The sequence below is a fragment of the Struthio camelus genome, chromosome 11, assembly GCF_040807025.1.
Source record: "Struthio camelus isolate bStrCam1 chromosome 11, bStrCam1.hap1, whole genome shotgun sequence".
In the NCBI taxonomy this organism is placed as follows: Eukaryota; Metazoa; Chordata; class Aves; order Struthioniformes; family Struthionidae; genus Struthio; species Struthio camelus.
The window spans coordinates 11,886,399-11,909,107 of NC_090952.1; the positions used below are offsets into that span (position 1 = coordinate 11,886,399).

Sequence of the window (22,709 nt, forward strand, 5' to 3'; positions counted from 1 at the left end):
ATACCATTTGCGGTTTTCCTAGAGAAACACACATATCTTATTCCAGTAGGGCCTGCCCTTACTGAATCTAGAGCTCCTGTTTCCTCAGGCAGCTGAGAATCCTCCTGCCGTTCTCCTCGCTGTCTCCCAGTGTCAGTCTCTTCTTTCCCATCTCTTAACCATGGTTTCTGTGCCAAGACAACCTTTGTGTCTGTTTCTGATCAATACCCTCCAACCTTCAATTCAACTTCCAGCTGATTTTATATCTCCATCCAGTCTCAGATTCACCAGGTTTCATGTCCACTCTTGTCTTCTTCCCCTTCCCATCTACCCTATCGTGTGTTTTCTCCTGCACTTGCATCTGGCAGCTTCTTTCTCCTGCCTTCTTCTTTCTGTCTTGCACTTAGGCATTAGTGCAAATGCAGCAAAGCCTCCCAGTTCTTGCTGCTAATGCCAAACTCCACCCTCCTTAACAGAAGCAATTACTGGAAAGATTTCTAGCCAGTCATTTAGTAGGCACGGTACATGTGAATTCTGCTCACACACAAGAAGAGCTAGGAAGGGGCAGAGAATGGGCCTACTTCTGCAAAGGTGTGGTATAATCTCTGATTAGCCCTGGGTAATGTGAAATGATGGATAACAGAATCACAGAGATTAGAGCGGGCAGGGACATTGGGAGACTATCTAAGTCCACCTCTGCCCTACAACAGAATAATTTCCTGAAGGAAGTTTGTCTAACCTGTTTTTTAAAAAAACACAATCTGGCATGCGAATCTAGTGCAAAGCTCTACTAGTCCTTCCCCACTATCTAACGTAAATATTTGTTGTCATTTTAGCCCATTTCTCTCCCATCCTATTTATTGTAAACATGGAAAATAGTTTATTCCTTTATTTTTTTTCCAGTGGAAGTCTCTATATTAAAAGTATAATTTTTTCTTAGTGTATCTTCTCTCAGCTTTTTCTTCTTAACCTAAAAAGAGCCCAGTTAACTTCAGAACGGCTGTATGAGGTCAAAGTAAATGCCTCATAACCTGTTTCTGCAGTAGCCAATAGTGGACATGCAGGGAAGACTATAAGAAGAGAGTAAATATATAGCGCTACTTCTTTGTTACACAATGCCAGCTTTGAACAATAGGCCGGTCAGGGGCGTTCTGAGCCAGAGATGGCATTTCTGTGTTTAAAAAGTCTTTCAAGCTTTCCTCTTATAACGTATTTCTGTGCCCCTAACTCTTGCTGGATTCTCTCTTGTTCAACAATGGTGAAAGATGACGAAATCTGAGAGGAGCTCGGCCACTGAAATCTTCAAAGCCCCTTCTGAGCATGTTCACACCAGAAATCTTCAGCACTGTGAAGTCTGCAGCGGACGGTCAGAGGAACAGGAAACACCGCGTCTCTGGCTCAGAGGGCCCCTCCTTGCCAAGTCCCTGTTGCACAACATGGAAATGCTAGAGTTCACCCAAGGAAAGAAAGGTCAGCAGATTTTTGTTTATTGGATGCAAAACTTGTTTTCCCTCAGCCTTACTCATGGAAAAGGTTCAAATATGATGAGAAGGAGAGAAGGGATGGAGAAATAGAAGAAGAGCAGGGAAAAAAAAGAGAGAGAAAAGGAGAAAAAAGAAAAAAAGGAGATTTAGCCAAGAGCAGGCCTTTTTCAAGGAAAACCCGAGTCCAAGCTGACACAAATTAAAGAGTAGAGCTATACGAAGTGGAAATAGGGTCTTACAGGGGGATCGGCCGGGCACCGCGCTGCCACCCGGCGTGTGGCAGGAAAATGGCCCCCAGCCCCTGAGGCAACACCCGGACCCAAACCCCCCCCCCCCCCCGCCGCCCGCCCGAGGAGGCGCGGCGCGCGCCTCGCCCGAGAGCCATGGAATCGAGCCGGGCGGGCGCGGCGATTGGCGGAGCGCAAACAGCCCCGCCCATCCCCTCACATGACCGACGGCGACGCTTTTGCCGCGCCCGCCCGCTTCTAGGCATCCCCCCCTCCCCGCCGCTCTCCCCTCGCCGCCTCACGCAACCCCTCCGCCTGCCGCCGCCGGGAGCATGGAGCCGCGCTGGTCGCCGCGGGGGCCGCTCCGCCTGCCGCGCTGCTCCGCCTGCCTCCTGCTGCTGCTCGGCACCGCCGGTGAGGGGGCGCGCCGAGGCCTGCGGGCGCGGGGCCTGCGGGCGGGCGCGGCTGAGCTGAGCTGAGCTGAGGGGGCGACGGGCCCGCGCGCCAGGGCCGTTGGGCCGCGCGCGCGCGCGGGCGGGGGGCGGTTGTTGTCCCCGCGGCGGCTGGCGCGTGCCCCCTCCTCCCCCCCCACCCCCCGCGTCGGGCACGTGACGCGGCCTCGGGCAACGGCCGAGCGCGCGGGGGCGCCTGGGGCTGCCCGCGGCCCCTCCCCGGCGGCGGCGACGTTCGCCCCCTCCCCCCCCCCCCTCCGGCCGCCGCCGCCGCCCGGGGCTGCTCTGCCGGCTGCGCCGTCACCCGCAGAGGGAGAGTCGGGGCTGGCGCTTCTCTGCGGCGCAGCGAAGGCCCCGCTGCTCGCTGTGGGTGAGCAGCCGGCGGCGAGCGCCCGGGCCCCGGCGGCCTTGGCGGGCGAGGGCGCAGGCGAGGCCGCCGACCGGCTCCCTGCGCTCGGCGCTGCCGCTGTCAGCCCGCAGGCCGCTGCCGCCTTCCTGAGCCCTCCCGGTCGGCTCCCAGCGGCAACCGAGGCGCGTTTGGAGCTGGGGAGACCAACGGTCATACTCTCACGCGATATAGAGCGTGTTGGAATAACTCTTGTTCCCCTTAAAAAAGAAAACTCAAGTAGGAGTCAAGCAAGTGCTAGTAACGCGTTTTTATCTCTGAAGAGATGAGTTATATATGTTTATGTATTTAAGTGAGGTTTGGGATGAATTCAGGGGGTTCTCCCTTATAAAGCGTTCTCAAAGCGTGACGAGCACTTTGCAGAGTAACGTTGTCCTTTCAGGTCATGGCTTTGAGAATGGACTTGTCTGCCCCTCAGTTCACTCTGTATTTTTGTTAATACTCTCTTTGTTCCATTATAAAGCCTTATACTTAAATGCCAACTTTTGCCACTGTTTGCTGTTGCATTAAGTAGCAGTATTATACCATAGCACTCCTTTTGCATTTGTAGATGCCTTTGGTATAGTAAGGGTGAGAAAGTAGTGGGTTTTTTTTTTTTTAACAAAAAAAAAACCACACACACAAACCTTGTGTACCTTTATATCCAAAGACGCTCCTTCTATAAAGAGGTAGACTGACTAGAGGTTGCAAAAAGCCAGGCTAATCTGCTTCTGATAAATGCAATCCCTAATTTTATTAATCATGTTTTACTGTCTGCAGCACTGTTACGTGAGCAAAGCATGCAAGGAGGCTGTCTGATCTTCAGGTTTCATGAAGAGAATGCCCCTGTCCTGCAAATTCTATATTACAAATTTAGCAGTTAACTGAACGTAGTCCTCTGCTATGCTAGCACTTCCTGCCAACTGTGTTAGATGCTTGTCACGTTTGTGTCTGTGGCTTTTGAGGACATCTTCTAACTAGTTACTTAAAAGTAGATCAGATCTCTTATAGGGAAGGTGCATCTTTTGGCAGCTGGAATAAAGCTGTACTGGCAAAAATTACAGTTACTCACTGTTAAGCAGGTCAGGGCGTGTAAGGTGCTGTATGTCTGTTGGGATTATCTGTGTTGGTCAAGTCTACTGTATGCGCTTGCTAACTGTAGCATTTCTTCAGTCTTTACTGCTGCCATCTACCACCACCTGTGCTGAAGTATCCCTTTTGGAGAAGTTATTGCAAGCTACTTTCTCTGTAAGGAAAACAGTCTGAGTAGTAGTTAACTTGATACTTCTTCTTAGGATGTTTTCAGTTACTCATAGTAAATAAGCTTTCTTCCTTTTGCTCTCACCTACTAATTAATAGCAAAAATAGTTTCAGAGCTCAATTTATGTCTTTTTTCATATCTTTTTTTTTAATGAGGGTGGAAGGGACTTTCCTAATATGTAAAACAGCATTGAGAAGCCAAGAAATTGCAGTATTACAAAACAAGTTAGTAAAGTTGCTCCTGCTAGTTTTATACTGCTTTTCAAATTGTGGTAAAATAATTACTTCTAAATATACTTATCTTTTGGCTCAGTCAATAGTCTTTTAACATGCCGTGTGACATGGTGTGTTTATATTGAAGTACCATGGCTATGCTGGCTAGGTTGCAGTGGTTTCCAGAAACTTAAGGCCTGGCCCAGTTTCTTCTGAAATGAGAATGGATGGTAATACAGAACTGGTACACAGGTGCAGTAATAAATAACTCTTTAACTAAAAAATGAGCTTTTATTTAATGTTGCTGGAGCTCTAAGCTACTTCTTGGCAGTAAGTTTGTGTGCTTTGCAGTAGTAAATTGCAAAGCTGGTATCTTCTAGTGCACCATAGAACTCTGTACAAACAAAAATTCTCCTAAAAAGGCATAACAAACCGGTGGTTTGTGAATGTGCAAGCAATCTTTAGTGTTTACTGCCTTACTTTGTGGGTAGATGTACTACTTTTGTCTCTAATTCTGCTAGCTGAGGGATTTCCCTTTGTAGGTATTGCCTTACGGGGCGTTACAGCCACTGTGGAAGTTTTAACAGAATCTTCTGCTGCCTAGAAATTAATGTAAACAGGGGTCTTCAGCTACATAGCTGTTCTTGATATATGCTCCTGTATTCTTTTTTTCCTACTATTCAGAAATCTCATGAGTCCTGGAGCGTTTAGTAATTCTTATCACTGTCTTTTCCACTTGTTCACTGTCAGCCTGAAGGGATGAAGTGAGCAGAATTTCTCTCTGCCCAGAGTCAGAATTTTATTCAGTGATTAGATGATGGAGGTGAGTAAATAATTCAAAACCTTGAGAAGCAGCATGCCCTATGGAGGGTGTAAATAACATTCAGAACAATCTTTTGCTTTACTGGATTGTATTCTCCTTTTCTTCAGTCACTTCTCTAGTTTAAGTATGAGGTTCTCCAGTTAGTTAGGAGTGAGCACCTGCGAAGGCATGAAGTGGAGAAAAAGTCTCTAGTTCTGTAGAAAGATCTGCAGGTTTTAATGGATCAGCTAGACCGGTCAGGCAGACTATTGCAGGAGGGAACGTATGCTGAAATGCATAGTAGCCTCACATATTTTTAGGAGTAAGGACCGAACTGAATTTTCATGTCTGTTGTTTCCGTGCAGCCATCCTTTCCCATGAGTTGCAAACCTCAAAAGTCTGAGCAGAAAGAAGCTCTCCTTCTCTGACTTGCTACCTCCTCCGCGTACTTTGTGCCGGGCAGGTTTTACATGCATCCAGTATGCTGTTACCTATCACCTTTGGCAGCCATGCACAGCGGGTAGGAATCAGGTGCTTTTTGAAGGGCTTCTTTCACCATCTCCTCAAATCTCAATGCTGCTTCTGTTTGGTAGGAGCCTCTAGAGGTTATATATAAGTAGGAACCTCTAGAAATTTGGAATATGTCCTGAGAGAGTAGATGATTTCAGTTCTTTCAAATTGTCTTTATTCAAAACTGATGGTCTGAAGGAATGATAGTTTAAAGTAGATATATGGAGAAGTCATGTGTGATGCGAAACATCTGCTTCAGTTTCAGTGTCAGAATGATGCTTTGTCCTTCTGACACAGTTTGTCTGTTGTGAGAGCTTTGTATAATTCTGCAGTGTTTAAGCTGTCCTTGTTGCTTTAGTTTCGCATATACTCTAAGATCTTGCTTCAAGTTCAAGCAACAGCATTTTGTGCTTTCCTACTGGAAGGAAGTAATGCTAATACTTTCAACTAGCATCTGTAAACTTCCCTCATGCTGAAGCGATAATGCTAAACAGTCGTGGTGCTGTCAAAATAGCTTTATCTGATAGCAGAGGATGCAGATGAGCTATTACAGACTGTGTTTCTGTAAACAGTAATCTGAAGTTCTGATGTATCCCCTGGTAATACTTAAGGGAGGCACCTTGCCATCGCCTTAAGTTCAAGACCAGCAGTCTCTGTGCACCGATTTGTTATCAACTGACTGATCAGTAAATAAGCAAGAATTTAGCAAAATAGGCAGTCAGTGCGGGCTAAAGGAAACAAGCTTGTTGGCAGAACAGAGCCCAATGTTGTGGTTCTTTTTCCTCTATGAATGAGCAAGGATGGGACAAATGGGAAGGTTGCTTCTGTTTCTGATGCAGGAGTCCATGTTAGGAGGCTGAAAAACCTGTCAAGTATGACTATTAGCCACAACAATTTTTTACAGCCCTTTCCGCTCTTTCGGTATCTCATTTAATGAGTTATTTTGAAATGGCCTGTGTGAATTTTCTTCTAACAAAACATAGATAACTGAGGGCAGGCAGCAATTTATGTAACGGGGACCTGCTCCAAGGGGATAGAGTATGGCCTCTTTCTCAACGTGACACTGATGTGACATTACCTAGTATAGGTGCTTGGTTAGGTGGAGTAATGTATTCACTGCCACCACTGAAACTAAAGCTCGTTGTTTATTGCTTCAAGCTCAAGATAAACCAAACCAGAACCTTAACTTCCTGCCTTGTCCTTGGCCTTAAAAATTCTTTCAACAGATAGTAGTTTCATTAGGGTGATAACACTGATAAATCACTAGTGCGGTATCAGGCGCTATTTCACATGCTTCAGAGTTAGCACTGTCAAATTTCTCAAGCTCTGCCTTGGATACTTCTTATAGAAGGTATGGCAGTTAAAGCCTCTCAATTTTGACAGTCCTTTTAATTCAAAAGAGCATAAACAATGGCAGACTGTAGCAGGAGATGGTTACAGCCAGCTGTCTTGCATGCTGAACTGCCTTTACTGCTGGTAGAGGAGAAAACCTGTATGTGGCAGGGAGAAGATCCTTAGTGCCAAGGCAAAACATGAAGCAAAATGTGAAGTACCTTGACTTGCGTATGTTGGGGATGGAGGAACTTAGATGGTCTGTGGGAGAGAACTGCATGATCATGGTGACCGTATGTTTAAGGAAGGCAGGCTGATAAATCCTGATTAACATTAGTTCGAGATTTATCTGTTCTAGGGAAATGTGGCAGGCTGGAAATGTCGGATAACAAGCAAATGAAAGCTCGCTATGGGAAAATGCCTCCTTTGAGAGTCAGACTAGGTTAAAAATCCAACACCTGTAAGAAGCTCTCTTAAAAACTTAGAGTGAATTTAGCATAAGTGTCCTTCAGGCCAGAAGCTGTGGAAGCACAATGAAGACTCGCAGATCTTGTCCTTTAGAGGTCATCTTGAGTCATGCTGCTTGATGAAACAGATGAAATAACATGGGGGCTCTTATTCTACAAGCACTACTTTGTTTACATGTTGCAGTATTCATACAGTTCAGCTGATGCAGTTTCAGGACGCTGGAAAGCTAGCGTTCTCTTAAACTGTTAGTCTTCCATCAGGTAAGGAGACTGCAAAACATCCTTTTCTGAAGTTTTGTCAAGTCTTGATAACAGTTCATTGTGTGCGTCCCAGTTTTAATATTTGTTAGAAATCTAGCAGTTCTTTCAGTGTCTGGCAAATGGAATCCAGTCCTGAAATGTACTCTGTCCACTACTTTGTAATGAACTATCCTCAGAAACAGTTCAACAAAATGAAGTAAAATCAATGTCTTAACAGCAAATAATCGTATCTTACAGGTTTTCTCCAGTCCTATGCTGTGGAAGTAGATGTGAAGGATGCCTCTAATGATACATGCTTATATGCACAATGGATGATGGAGTTCTTGATAAAATATGAAACAAACAGCAGTGATTATGTAAGTATTTGGAACTAGCCTCTGTTCAGAACTGGTTCAGTCTTGGGTAAAACTTTAAGTACGCTCTGGTACCTAGTTTATTGATTTTGACTAAGTCAGTTGTTAAGAGTATTCATAAACGTTCTTTTTAAAGTAAAGCTTAAGAAATTATCGGTTCACTTATTTAGATGGCGTACTTGTCAAATTTAGTATGTTTTGTTTATCGGTGTAGTAGTGTTCTTATCCCAAACAGTAAGGGTTAATTACAGCTCAGCACGGTTAAGGTTTACAACCAAGTTTGATTTATAGTTTTGTACTTGAATCTGATATGGCTGCTTTCCGAGTCAGGTGTCAGGTAGCCTTTTTCATAATTTGGTAGGGTAATCTAAAATACGGAGCTAATCTTGTGCAAGTTTCCATCTAACTCTAGCAGGCTTATAATACTGTCATGGGGAAGAACTGCTGTTTGAAAATATCTAAAACTGACCTTTTCTTCTAGAAAAATGCAACCTTGAGTTTGTCATCCAATGTGACACACGATGGAAGCATCTGCGGTAACGACACACAAGCTGCACTTCTGGCAGTACAGTTTGGAGAAGGTCACTCTTGGAGCGTTAACTTTACAAAAACTAATGAAACTTACCAGGCAGACTTCATCACATTTACCTACAACACCAATGATACTGTGGTGTTTCCTGATGCTAAAAGAAAAGGTAATATTCAGTGCAGGGTCCCACTTACAAAACAGTCTCTGCTAGAAGTGTCGTATCTAATGTACCCTACTGTACTTGGATTTTTTAACATCTAAAGCATTAATAGAGCATCTGATTACTTCTGTGCCGTATACTGCACAACTGTTGCTCGTTGTACTTGCCTGCTGGATGAGAATACAGACTAGTTAGCTTCTCTGACTCTTAATAATGCCTTTAAGTGCAATGGAAGGAGGAGGTTGGTGAGGCGCTGGTAGTAGATAACAGGCATCTTGAAGACTCATTTTAGTGTGCGCTACCTTACCTTCCATGGCTTTTAGCAAAACAGTAAAGTTCTAGGCTTTTTGTGTACTAATGGACATCCTACTACTAATAACCTTTTTTCTTTAAGAAAAAAAGTTAACTAAAATGTTTCTCTTTTCTAATGACTTATCTAGTTTTCTAATGACTTATCTAGTTCTTGAGGCTTTAATTTCTTGGCATTACTTAGCACTTCAGGACGAGATACATAGATAAAACACTAAAGAGGGATAAGGGTTGTTAAACTTAATTCCCATGAATTAATTTTTTCTAATTCTGTGCTTTGTGGAATTATTGAAAATGTAACACTACCTTATTAATATTCTTGCAGGTCATGAAGCATTTTAAATGCCAATTAAATGTTTGTGCTTATTTGTAGGTCCAATTACCATTGTTGTAAAGGATACTATGCATCCAGTTCAACTGAATAATGTCTTTGTGTGTCATAATACTGACTCTATTGAAGGAGAAAACGTAACACAGTTCTTCTGGAACCTCACTCTGCAGGCTTTTGTTCAGAATGGCACAATTGGAAAAAACGGTGAGTATTTCAAACTGTGAATGAGTTGTTTTGCTTCTTGCACTAAGGTGCAATACAAAGTCCCATAATAGAAAATCTACCACTATTTAAGATTTGCCAATTATGGTGAATAATACTGGTATAAATATCCTCTGGTATGTCTTGCCTTGTTCCTGAAAAATGGGGTAATGGAACAGGTTTAGTAGTGTGTAGTTGTTTAGACCGTTTCCCAAGTCAAGGCAGTAGTCTAATATAGCGTGCATTCTACTAATCGGAGTATTAAAAGACAGCCCATCAGGATTACTATCGCCAAATAGAGCAGTTGAGCTTCAAGGTTTTTAACTGATTGCTCTCTGTCTTCAGAGGTAGACTCTCTGCTTCTACCTTTAAATAGTCCAGAATCTGCTGCGTAAGCTCTCAGCTCAATCTCCTGCGAATCAAGAGAGGCTAACGCACCATCCTGCTACATATAGCTTTAATAGGACTGTTTACTTAGTCTACAGCAAATGTTCATCACACTTATAACCCCTTCAAGCTATCTTTATCCATATGCTTCACTTCTGTGCATCAGAAATAACTAGTATATGTGCTACGTAAGTTAAAGGTCATGACGGTGCAGAATTTCTATATTAAACGGAACTTCTCAATCATAAGACTTTTTTTTAATAAAATCTCAGCAGTGAAATGGTTGTTAAAATTTCTTCTGTTCAGAGTCTAGGTGTGATGCTGATGCACCTACTTCTTCACCTACTGTTCTGCCTACTGTCGCCAACATAACTACTGCATCAACTACCACTTTATCACCTGCTCCAACCACTGCTCCCAAACCTGTGGAGAATCCAGACACAGGGAACTATTCTCTTAAAAGTGGAAATAAAACCTGCCTTCTGGCTACTGTGGGGCTGCAGCTGAATGTGTCCCAAGACAAGGTAAAACTCTCAAGTTTTAGAAGAATAGAAAGGTTGCTGTAGTTTGTGAGTGCAAGATGTTTGCCTCCTGCGTTGCTGACTGTCCAGAAGTGCTTCTTAGTATTGTGCATGTCACTTCTCTGACATCAAAGTAGTTATGTGGCATAGTGTTTTGCTTCCAAACCTTTTCTGGATTCAGCATAACTAATTACTGGAAATACCTCTAACATGATTAAAAGCCTGGAATTTTCTTAGCTCTTAAGGCTGTTGGGCCCTGCAGATACTGTCTTTCCCTGCAGAGGGAGCCAGAGCTAAGCTCTTTTAGTAGGTAGGTGTGTAAAAATAATAGCCCTGATCTGTGATTGATTTATTTATTATTACTTTTTTTTTAAATAAGTGGTGGTGAGACTTTGCTGAGCAATTTGTTTGCCTCACTATTATCAGCTTTTAAAGATAACTCAAGTAGCCTTAGTTAGCCAATAACCAGACTCAGTCTTCCTACTGTTACCTTGTTCGTGACAAGCTCTTCTAGCCCAAGCCTGCTACGGACTAACATACTGGTTTGCTAATGACACCACAACAAAGCAGTTCGGTTATCTCTGTATTTCAGCCTCTTCTGATCAACATCAATCCGAAGACAACTAGTGCTGATGGCACCTGTGGTAACACAGCAGCTACTCTGAGATTGAATGATGGAAATAGCAGATTCATTGATTTCACCTTTGTTGTAGTAAGTAACTTCTTTCACTTTAAATAAAGTTTCCAATTTAATGGCATTGTATGACGAGCATTCATGCTAAAACCCTTCTGTAGCTTGCTAGTGACTGGTTGTTCATATACTGGAAGTAAAAGTGGCTAACTGACTGCCCTTGGGAAAAAATTTTGAGAAACATAAGACTGGTAAATGTGCTTGCCTCTGGAAAGCCTGTGTTCTCAAAGTTAAATTGCAAAATGCAGAATTGCGTACTGACAGTGGTTCTTGCTTATTAAACAGAAGAACGCAAGTGCAAATGTACGAAGATTTTATCTGAAAGAGGTGAATGTTACAGTGCTCAACCATATGAATGGTTCTGGTAAGAAATGATATCTGCCTTATCCAAGTATGGCCTTTTATTCTGTGTCTATAGTAGCAGATACTTCTGACTCTTTTTTATGCTGTTTAAGCCTACTTTGACTTACTACTCTAGGACTTTAGGCCAGTATAAACGGAAGTAGCAGAAATGGCTACAAGAGTTACTTTAAACAGCGGTGTAGGATCATTCTTTCTGAAGCTTCCTGCCAACAGAGTTTCTTATGCTTGCGTGATGATTAAGATACATAAGTTAAGAGGGCTTTTTTGTTATAATTTTCAGTAGCGTAAGTTTCTGGGGTGTGGAATATAGTTGTGCCAACTCTGAACTTTTGTTTTGTAAACCAGCTGTTATTTCCTTTGCCTGAAGATGCTGCTTTATCTTCCCATCGCTTCCACTTAATCCTGACAGGGAAAAGTGTTCCTTCTAATAGCTGAAGCATTCTTTTTTCTAAATCAGAAAGTATGCTTTTTTTCCCTCTAAGCTGTGTTTATCGTAACTGCCGCGATTAAAAGGGTGCTAAAACTAAAATGCTCACGCCTCTGCAGTGTTTGGGTGAGTGGAGGTACAAGGAAGGCTAATGTCGTGTCCCTGTAGAGGTTAGGTTAGTGATAAGCATTATAAAAACTTTAGTGCCTGATTTCTTACGGTTAGGCAGGTGACTACCTTGTCAGGCTACCTTGTATTTCAGAGTAGCCAGTGTTGAAAAGTGACTCTCTAGATTCAGCTCTTTAGCCTTATGAGTGTATTAGTGTGTCTCTGACCTTATAAGTGGGTATCCAAATTTCCGTGTTAATTGTTTTCCCTTTGTTTAGTCATTTTAAGTGCAGATAACAACAATTTCAGCAAGTGGGATGCTTCCCTTGGTAGTTCCTATATGTGCCGAAAAGAGCAAACTCTTGAAATTAATGAAGATCTTCAAATACATACTTTTAATCTAAGGATTCAGCCATTCCTCGTGAAGGAAAATAAATTCTCTACAGGTAAGAGTAAACCTATCAAGCTGTAGTATAGTCTACTAAAGAATTCTTACTTGCTAAAAAAACTCCTAACAGACTGGGCGTAAGCACTTTTTTTTTTTTAAGCATTGTCCTTGTTTCCATTTTTACATGGAATTTAATGAACTTCTGAGACTGACGTTCAAGTTCGAGGGAAAACTGTCAGATTTCTTCTCATTTTAAAGAAATGTCTGCCAGATACGTAGGTTCTCCTTCATGAAACGTGAAGGAGTTAGAGATACTGAACAAGAACTTAAGTGTTGTTTGGCAAAATGGGTCAGAAGTTCTGACATCTTCCTGACGCATACCTTTTTGTAGTTTGAGTATGTAAGAAAATGGGACAAGACTTCAGCAGAAATGCACTTTGATAACACCATTAGGGTGGGTTGTTTTGTTTGGGTTTTTTGTTTGTTTGTTTAACCTGTAAGCCTAAGGAATAGGAGTGTTGGGTAAAATGAACTGACAGAGCTACTTCCAGAAACAAACTTGAACGTCCAGGATCAAAGACTAATCCTAAAGTGTGTGTGTATTGTACTATCCTGACCTTGTTTGGGGAAAACTGGAATGGCTTAAATGACTTCATGGTTAGCCATTAGTATAACGCAGTCTTTATGCTTTGTAATAATACTGTCAGCATAGTCTTGGATTAGATGAATTTGTAGACAAATAGTCTGGGTGCAGATTTTTGAACCTCTTTTGAGAGAGAAAGAGATAAGTGGACTCTCCTAATGTATGCACGATAAACAATATTTATTATAATAGTTCCTAAAGAAATATTTTACTGTGTAGTTCAAGTTGCAGCTAGCTTCTTTCTCCTCCTTCCAGGTATAGTGATTTCATCTGTCTGTAACTTACCTCCGTTGCAGTTAGCTTCTTGATACCAGATCTGTGTCACTTTTTTATTAATCAGTAAAAAGCGCCAAACTTCCCTTAAACATGAAATAGATCAACCTCATTCTGTCCTAAAAGTAGAAGAATGCCTTCTCTGTTGTCCTGTACAGATTTTGTGCATATGAAAGCTCATATACCAGCATAACACCTTTAGCTTACTGTAGTTCATCAAATGTTCCAGGTGACTATAATGCTTAATACACACCAGAAGTACCCATGGAACCTTTACAGTTCTTTTTCTCTTACTGTACAGATGTGGTAATACTTGGTTTTGAGCATCTTCATATTAAGGAAAATAGGGTTTTTTTTAATACCACACTTGGCAAACATTCTGTCTGTATTTATTCCTTGTTGCAACCTTTTTCTCATCTACAGCCCAGGAGTGTTCGCTGGATGATGACACCATTCTAATCCCAATTGTAGTTGGTGCTGCACTTGCTGGCTTGATTGTCATTATAGTGATTGCTTACATAATTGGCAGAAGAAAAAGTTATGCTGGATATCAAACTTTGTGAATCTGAATATGATCACTGTTCTGATTTCACTCTAAATGAAGCAAGTGCAAGTTTTGAAGTCCAAACAAAAAAAAAACTTATGAGTAAATACTAGCCACAGCTAATTGGAGTTGGGAAACAAAGAATGTTTTTGTCAGATGAAGCAGAACTGTGTTTTTAGTTTTCCTGCCCCGAGAAGACGACATGGGTTTCATAGCTGTTTTGAAGATGTCTGATAGCACTATTGAATAAATTACTAGCCTAAGGGTTTTATTTTGCAAAAACTCAAGTGTTTGGGGTGTTTACTTCTACTTTTTACAAATTGTATTTTGAAACAAGAACACATTCTAAACTGATATGCTTTGGGCAGCTCCTAAAATTGCATAGAATTTGTACTTGCTTCTCTCCTTTGCATTCCTTAGTTGTTGTCATAATTGTGGGTTAAGTTGACAGCATTAGTCACTGTGACTCATGTAGTATTTAACAAGGATTGTACGATGCCCAATAACAACTTTGTTTTTTGTAGAACTAAACTTCAGGCTGATGATTAACTGGTCTTATGAAGTGGCAGCAGTAACCTACTTAAATTTGATGAAGCTTGAGTAGTTTACTCCTGCCTTGGTGGTTTCAGGAACCATTCCAAGCCCTGGCCGTACAAACGAAATAGATGATCTGTATTTGCCAAACAGTGGATAAATTGGAAGACTTCAGCACAGTTCCCAAATGTTTTCAAAAACAAAAATACTGTTAGGTGCTGAATTCTTTCTCACTTATTTTAGCCTGGCAATCCCCTAAGATACAAAATTGTAGCAGAGTTCTACTGAACTAAAGCAGGCTTTTTGCTGGCATCAGTTCAAAGGGAATAATCTTTTTAAATGTTCCAGAACTTTAAAGTGCACTTAACTTTATATCACACTTTGCACAGAAGTGGTCTGTCTTGTTGCTTTGAATGATGATTATTTAAAGATGCTTTCATTTAATGAGCCAGTATAAGTTGCTGCAACTTGAGCTGTCTTTAAATCTCCATCTTGAATGGTTCTCTGCTAATCAAAATTCACATTATAACTGTCCACCATTGGCATTCTGAATGTTCAATGTATTTGTGTTTGATTTATTTGCTGTGTGGCATTTATTAATGCTGCTATTAAGAATGCAAAAGCCAAGCAAGTCTGAGACAGATCCCCTACACCTATTTTTCCCTTGCTGTGTGGAAAGGATAGTTAGCTTAAAAAATGCAGTGCAACTGGACTGTTCTTAAACTGCAGCTCTGTAGACACTAACCCTTGCTGCACAACTCTCTTCTGGCCTCCGTATGCTGTAACATATAGTTCTTACTGCATGGGAGGAAAAAGGTCTCTTCTAAAAGATAAGTGTGACTCTTGCATATGTCATAACATGAGCTGCATAAGCTACTCATTAAATGAAGATAACTTCATCCTTCCCCCCAATTTAGAATGAGTTTAGCCTGCATCAATGCTGGTTTAATGTTTTATTAGTGTTTTCTAGGGTTGTACAGATGTCTGTGGCATGTTTGTATGCAAATCATAAGATATACTTTTGTTCTTTCAGTAATAAGGGTTTTTTTTTTTTTTTGTAAAAGCAGTTTAATCTTGACACTGGTTAAGGAAGCAAGAATGGGTGGATAATGCTTACTGTAGCGTGTGGTCTGCAGCTTGAATTTTGCATCAGTTACTGAAATTAATTTTAATGAAACTGGGGAAGCTGCTATAAATTTAATCTTGGAAAAGGCTTCAACACTTTCAATTTTAATTGGGAAAAAAATGGTTCTAAAGACTTTCATATTAAACTATCCTTAAGTGCAGAAGTTCGTACAGGGTTTTCTTTTAGCATTTTAATGACTGATGTTTAAAGGCACCAGTTACCTGTGCATTTCTGTTATAGAAAGGGAGTAATTACTGCAGCTGTATTCCTTTGACCATATGAATTCTTGAACTGTGCACAGTTTCCAAGTGACAGAATACAAGATTGGTGCAAACTCTCCTGAAACTCAACACAACTAAATGTACCTTTGTGTAAAAAAAAAAAAAAAAAAAAAAAAAAAAAAAAAAAAACTTGCAACTTAATCTTCACTTATAAGTACATTTGTTCAGAGACGAAAGTACTCCTAGATTGATGTGCAGATAACTGGTTCAAAAAACATCTGAGTTTGACATGACTGCCTATTGTTATAAAACCACTAGTTTTCCTGTATGTATTGTTCCATAGGGAATTGTCAACCTGCTCAACATGTGCTCTAAACAATAAAGATTGTTCTATTTCTTAAGGAAACTTGTTCACATTTTTTTAAACTGTTTTGAAAACAGACATCTTGTATTGTCTTTATTTGTTTATTTTTAGAAAATAAACTAAATGAGTAAGGTCAACGTTAATCAGCCTATATCTGAGATTCTGTTACCTAACTTGTGAAGGTGGTCCTTGAAGAGTCCTCTGTTGCCTGGGTCTTAAGGCTTTGTTTTGCAGCAGGCTGAAATGCACTTGGCTACAATCCACTAGCAGAAGACAGCTTGGGAACTAATTGAGATACTATACACTCATTCACCATTAGAAAGCTGCTTATAAAGTTTTAGTCAGTTGTAGCTTCATCCCTGCAAGATGTTTTTATGACTGATTGTTTTCCTAGCCAGGTTACAAACTGGATTACAGCTGTGAATAGTTAGTTTATCTTCCTGCAGTCCTCCTGGAAAGTGACATCAGTCCTCCTTTAGGAAGAATGGGAAAGCTTTAGGGAGCCTATTGAGAGCTGGTTAGTAGTTTCATCCTCCAAGGTAGAAGTTGTGTAGGTCCTCCCTGCGCTGCCATCTCATCTGCTAACAGAACTATCACAGTGCTTGTTTCTGTTCTAAGAGACGCTAGCCTTCCCTTTGCCATACCTCTTGTTGGTCTGTTGTGTGTCCTGTGCGGTCTGTAGGTCTCATGACAGGAGGAACAAGTGCAATCTAGTACAATAAGGATAAATTTACATTAATATGCTAATCCCTACTCCTCAACAAGAGCTATCATGGAATAATGAGTCTGTTAGTTACGATGCTTGGGAAGGTGGAACGTTGCTATTGTGTTTTGGGGAGGGGGAGGAGGACAAGGTTTTATAGATGACTGTCCTGTTGGTGAAAGACATAACTGTTTTTAAGTAATTAGAGGGAGATTGTAGTATTAAATATTTCTATTTAAATGGATTTCTTTTTCAAACTTACCCTTTTTCCATTTAGCGGAAGACTGCAGCCCAGAGGTGGACAACTTCATTGTACCTATAGCAGTAGGAGCAGCTTTGGGAGGATTAGTTGTCCTAGTACTAATGGCTTACTTTTTTGGCCACAAGAAACACCGTAATGCTGGATATGAGCAGTTTTAAAATGGGAAAGTTTTACTTTATTAAGGAAAATGAACTCAAAACACAGATCAGCAACTTGCATGCTGAGTCAGGCAAACTCTTTCTTAAAACTAGCACCTGGTTAAGAAGTGATGCAGGCTTTAACGTCGTGGTTTATATTTGAACCTAACAACTTGCATTGAACATGTTCTGGTTAATAATCAATTGATAAATTAAGATGGCAATTCTTCCAGAGTACTACACTTTGAATTTTAGAATATTGAGGATGCATAGTGGCATTATGTGAATAAATAGTTTTGTTTCCGTCTGTGGGAATAGCACTTAACCAATATTGTGTGTGTTTGTGGGTGTTGAATATTAACGTACATAATCAATCATACACTGCAGTTTGTTTTGATTATTGACTGTGCCTTATATACAGTTTGCTAAATTTTAAAGCTGTGCTCTAAGATACCCAGACTTCTGGTCTTTTTAGCTTAAAGATGCCATGCTAGTAGACCTTGAGAGAAATTTTTTTCAGTTAATGGATGCATTTCACTTTTTTTTTTTAAATTTACCAGAATGTTCTCTCTTGTAGAGCAGATACTAGTAAAAACGTGGTATTTCTGATACTAGTTGCATCTCACGATCGGAGTTCGAAGGGAAGATGGCTTTTATATTGGGGCTAAAAATCTTGGGGCCAAATTTCCAGGTTATTTGGAACTGATAGTCTTTCAATCAAATAAGTCTAAAGAATTTGGCCCTTACTCCTGCTGGCCTGAACATGAATTCCGTTTGTCATGACGTGCATTTATCAGGTTCTCCATTTGAAGACACACCTCTGAAACTTCTAACCAGTGCTCAGTAGTGATATATGGATAGAGGTGTGCCAACAACAGAGGGGCCAACTTGAGAGAGGTAAAGGATGGAACCTTCCTGGTACTAAACTTTACCCTTTTTAGTCTGGAAATTTCTTGTAACAGTGCCATACATAGTACAGCAATCTTCTTCCTTTAAAGAAGATGAAAAGGGAATTTCTGTTTCTGCTTGCTTTGCATCCTTGTTAAATATAAATGACCCATTATCCATCATACAGTAATGAATTAGTATATGTTGATCTTTAGTGACCAACGCTGACTAAAAGTAAAATGCAATTCAAGCAAAACTGCTTGAATATTTTTCAGATTTTAGTAAGACTATTTTGAAATAGCTCACTGTATAAGGTACATGTTTCCTTTCTTCTTTCTCCCAAGTGTTGCTCAGCTTGACAGTAGGTGCCTTCAGACTGCCGGAGTCTAGTATTTTCAGGTGTTTAGTATTTTCAGGTGTTAAACTTCTGTATAGTCTTGTTTTCCTTCCTCTTAACTGACCAATGGCCTAATATAGCCTTTAATGAAAAGGTAGTGGTAAGCATTTACCAGGCTGCGTCTGAGCTAAATCAAACAGTAAATTCCCCATAGCTAAGGCCAATTCAGTTAGAGGCTCAAATGGTTTAAGTATGTACTTAAAGCAATAGCTGATAATGTTAACATAGCATTGAATGTGTGCATGACAGTTATTCTGTTCTAGTAAGAACTCAAGCAAAAAAAAAACAATTTCTAAGAAGCTGTGCTTTTTTAAAAGCACAAAAGTCAAACACCCTTACTAGAGCTGAAGCACGTCTTACAAAACATTTTATCTTGGCGCCAGCTGGATGGAGCTCCACTCTCTTTACGAATGGGGGAAGAATGTTAAGCTTTGCTCCATGTCTGCTTAAGGTGTATCATTGACTTTGAAACTGGCTCCCAGCGTTGTTTGTCCTGGAAAGGTCTACACTAATTCTTGCATGAGTATTTGTATAAGAAAGGCGTTAATGGTGTATTTTCCAAACTGTATGTTGAAAACCCCTGTAGCATTACAGCTGTGTCTTCTTTTTTATATGCTCTGTTGATTTCAATAAGATGTGCATAATTCTCAACTGAAACTGATAACCCTTTTCTTGTATTTGAATTAAAATAAATAAAGTTACCCACCCAAAAAGAGTCTTTCAGTGTTTTCACTTCAGTGCTTTCAGCATATATATCTTGACTGTCTTCTGTAGGTGTCAGGAAGTGTGTACTTTCAGTTACGTGATTTGCTGTCTGTCGTTTCAGTTCTAAAACCTAAGGAAATGTTGGTGACTTGAGGGTTTGGGTAAGGCGGTAGTATACCAGTCTGTCTTTTGTGTTGCTTTTTAGCCAGTTTACCGTTTCTGTGAGATGTGCTCAGCTGATGTGCTCAGCTGATGTGCTCAGCTGATGTGCTCTCCGACTGCTGTTTTGGCTTGACATGTCTAATATATGTGGGTGGACTGCACATTAAAGGGACGTGAAGGTTCCTCTACAAATGAAGTGTTTTACTAGTATAAATTTTGTGTGTAGTGTGTATGTCTGAAGAAGTCAATCTCTGTATCAGTTTTCTGCTCTATACTGATTGCACTTCAGGTGTACTTTGTATGCAATACAGTGATATGTTTTAAACTGTAAACATCTGTTTGTGCCCTGCTTTACTTGGTTTCTAATGCTAGTTTTCCTTTACTAATTTATTCTCCTTTGCTTTTTTTTTGTTTTTCTTCTTTCTGCAGCTGAAGAATGCTTTGCTGATTCTGACCTCAACTTTCTTATTCCCATCGCAGTGGGCATGGCACTTGGCTTCCTTATCATTCTTGTCTTTATATCTTATATCATTGGAAGAAGAAAAAGTCGTACTGGCTATCAGTCTGTATAATCTCTTTAATTCCACCTCTACTGCCACCCTCCCTGGTCTTCTTTTCCCAAACTCCTTGCTCTCCCCCTTTAAAAAGAAGAAAAATAAAAAAAAAAAAAGAGTTCATAGTTTATTAAAAAAAGAAAAATAACAAAAAACACATCATAACAGAATAATATGCCATGAGTCTGAAGATGAATTGCAGAATTATTTGAAGCTACTGTATGATTTTGGATGAAGTAAGTGTTTTGGGGACGACAGAATTGAGTAGAGCTGATGTGGGTCCGCTTGAGAAATGTGATTATTTTGACTAAAGAATGCATCTAAGAGATTTTACTTCCATTGTTAATCTTTTTATACGAAAATATTTCTAGCTGTGCACAGCTTAACTCAGATAATGCTGAAGCTAAAACCATAATTAAAGGTACGAATGCTATGTAGAAGAGGATTGCACATGCTTTAAAAAAAATGAATACCAAACTCTTACATACTTCTCGTTGGAAGTTGGCTTATGGCTGTTGTCTTTCATCATTTAGCAGCTTGTTCCTGTGAGTCGGTCTGAATTTCCTATTCCTTCTGAATGTAAAGGTAGTACCTGACCTCACTAATGCATTAACATGATATGGGAAGAACACTTGATTCTTCGAGTAATGAATGTGTTTTAACATCAGTATGGAGAATTTGACTGCTAACGTATGTGAAATTGCTTTGCACTAGCATGATGTCTTTAATGGCTTTATTCCATAAGATAAGTCTTAAGAGTACTTTTACTACTCAGAAAAGCCAACAGTCTGCTCAAAGAAATGTCGTGTTACTTTGTTTGACTGTTTTTTCTTTTTGTTCTGAATCCGATTGTGAAGTGAGGGAAGGGTGAAAATTTCACTGGCTTCAGTGGGTCTCAGCTTTGATTCTGTGCCTGTAAGAGAAACTGCACCAGTGTTTCAGTACTGGTCCATGGATGCTGTGAGGCTCAAGAGTGTTTGGAGGAGTCTCAAAGACTGACTGAGAGCACAGATGGTTTAAAGAGATTCCTGCAGTTCCACTGGAAAGCTTTCATGGATTTACACAGGATCATTGAAAAGCTGTGATCTAGGAATGCAGGCCAAGGGGTAAAAATAGTCTGTTTTGCTGGGATTAATCTGCCTTTAATATCCTAATCATGACTCTCTCAAACAATAGTGAGAGTGTAAGAGCACAAAGTTTCTAGTATGAAAAATGCTGACCGTAAAGCTGAAACTTAAAAAACAAAACAAAACAAAAACCACAGAGAAGTGACTTCCAAAGGAATAAGAGCATCTGACTTCTTCAAAGTTGCTTTCTTTATTAATATCATGCCTTTTGCAATCCTATGTTCTGTATCTAAACCAAAGCAAGATAGAAACTAGTTGTTTGTGGCTGAATTCTGCCTCATTCCTACACAGGTTCATATTGGTAAGACGAAAGAAGCCTCTTGTGCTTTCCAGCTCTTTGATCCAGCTTGGCAAAAGCCTTTCGCAACAAGCGAGCCCTGCTTTTCATCTATGTGATAGTGAGAGAGCTGCCAATTCCACAGACAGCTAGTGGTAGCAGGCAGTGGGAGAAGTGTTTCCTCTACGGCAGGTGCTTAGCTGAGCTACACTTAATCTCCCTGTGCACTGAGCCTGCATCTACACTGCAGGGAGAGCACCTTCAGTAATTCACGTGCCTAAAGGAGATAGTCGACAGTGATGTTTAAATAATTCACCTTAGCGTTAAATTTGGGGAAGGGAGATTTCTAAAGGGTTAGCTTTGATGTTAAAGAAATACCTGTGCATTCAATTATTTTCTCACTGTGACCAAACCTAAGGTTTACTGGGATCTGACATGATTGATTTTTGTACTGCAAATGGGCTCTTGAACCAAGCCCTCTTATTTAGGGAGTATAATTTAATGCTGCTGGGTTGGATTGTGTGTTTCAGTTTCGGTTGTCTTGGTCTTTTGTGTTTGTATCTTTGCTCTCACAACGTTTGATCTCTTCTGCAAGAGAGCTGAATGGCAGATTATTTTGAGACTGGCAGTTTCTGAATCACGCTGTCTGTCAAAGCGTGTTGCTCCTGTGCTGCCAGCAGATGGATTCCATCCATGGTTTCATGCTCAGGTTCCAGATCAAAGTGTCTCGCATCACTTTTGCTAGGTTATTTTAGTAAAATGTGGCAATTTCCTAGATGCGCATATATATATATATATTTATTTAATATATATATATTTAAGTACTACTTTGGGCTTCAATAGAAGTCAAAAATTGAACCAGCACTTTAGGGTTGTAGCATGAAGAATGGTGTATACGTTTCTCTGAATTTGCAAATGACTGTACAAATCTGCTGAAAGCAGAATGTATATGAAACAATAAAGTTAACTATGATGTTTATGAAGTTTTGTTTAGTTTAAGTAGACATGCATGCAATTTTTCAAAGCTTTTCTAATGAGGCTGTCAGCATGCCTCATCTGGGTGTTGGTGTGGAAACTGAAACTTTCACTTCTAAATCGCTCATGCACTTGCTTCCCAGTTAGTTAATCTGTCTTTGCTCATTGGGTCAAAGCATAGATCCAGTATCTGCTAACACACAGTACCAGCTGCTTCGTGAATCCTAATAGGCAGCTGTGGAATAGATACAAATAAAGTTTTATCCTGTTGTCAGCTGGATAGCTGTTAATTTCATGGCCTGAAGCATGGAGGTTTTTGTTTCCTTTCAGAATCCTATAGAAATAAAAGTGTAGATCCTTGTTTTAAAAGAGCTGAAGGAATTGGCAGACTGGGAAACATCTGTGGTTTTAACTCCTTTCTGATGTCAAAGGAAGAGCTGCTACCACTGCAGTGTCGTCTTCATTTTCTATTGATTGAAAGGTGCCCTTTAAGATAAGTTGTGCCAGCAGAATGATACTGTTGCCCTCTCTCTGTCAAGAAAAATAGCTCCTAAATTTCCTCAGTTTCAGATTTTTAATATTTCTTAAAAAGCAGCTTTTGCCAGGCAGTTTCCTATACCTGCCATATAGTGAAGCTTATTATATTGAGCTTCTGATCTCTTCAGCTCTAGAAAGTT

The 22,709-nt window shown here is 40.4% G+C and overlaps 1 protein-coding gene across 3 annotated transcripts; it reads left to right on the forward strand.

Moving 5' to 3' along the window:
• Positions 1-1,833: 1,833 nt before the first annotated feature.
• On the forward strand, positions 1,834-20,127 carry LAMP2 (lysosomal associated membrane protein 2). Of its 3 annotated transcripts, none has more exons than XM_068957474.1 (9): positions 1,834-2,104; positions 7,610-7,728; positions 8,207-8,420; positions 9,097-9,258; positions 9,949-10,166; positions 10,756-10,875; positions 11,140-11,218; positions 12,031-12,198; positions 13,480-15,887. In XM_068957474.1, exons 1-9 carry the CDS (start codon positions 2,023-2,025, stop codon positions 13,617-13,619), a joined length of 1,302 nt encoding a protein of 433 aa, XP_068813575.1. In that variant the 5' UTR covers positions 1,834-2,022; the 3' UTR covers positions 13,620-15,887. The 3 variants fall into 3 exon arrangements, with proteins under 3 accessions (XP_068813575.1, XP_068813573.1, XP_068813574.1); XM_068957472.1 differs by lacking the exon at positions 13,480-15,887 and adding an exon at positions 16,826-18,945 and having other exon boundaries at positions 1,897-2,104; XM_068957473.1 differs by lacking the exon at positions 13,480-15,887 and adding an exon at positions 19,529-20,127 and having other exon boundaries at positions 1,910-2,104.
• The last annotated feature ends 2,582 nt before the right edge of the window (positions 20,128-22,709 follow it).

What these genes read in the sequence shown, in the direction of transcription:
- LAMP2 (XM_068957472.1), top strand. Translation starts at nt 2,023, where the DNA reads ATGGAGCCGCGCTGGTCGCCGCGGGGGCCGCTCCGCCTGCCGCGCTGC. An exon ending in TGGCACAATTGGAAAAAACG is followed by an intron (nt 9,259 to 9,948) that starts GTGAGTATTTCA and finishes TCTTCTGTTCAG; the next exon opens with AGTCTAGGTGTGATGCTGAT. An exon ending in TTGATTTCACCTTTGTTGTA is followed by an intron (nt 10,876 to 11,139) that starts GTAAGTAACTTC and finishes CTTATTAAACAG; the next exon opens with AAGAACGCAAGTGCAAATGT.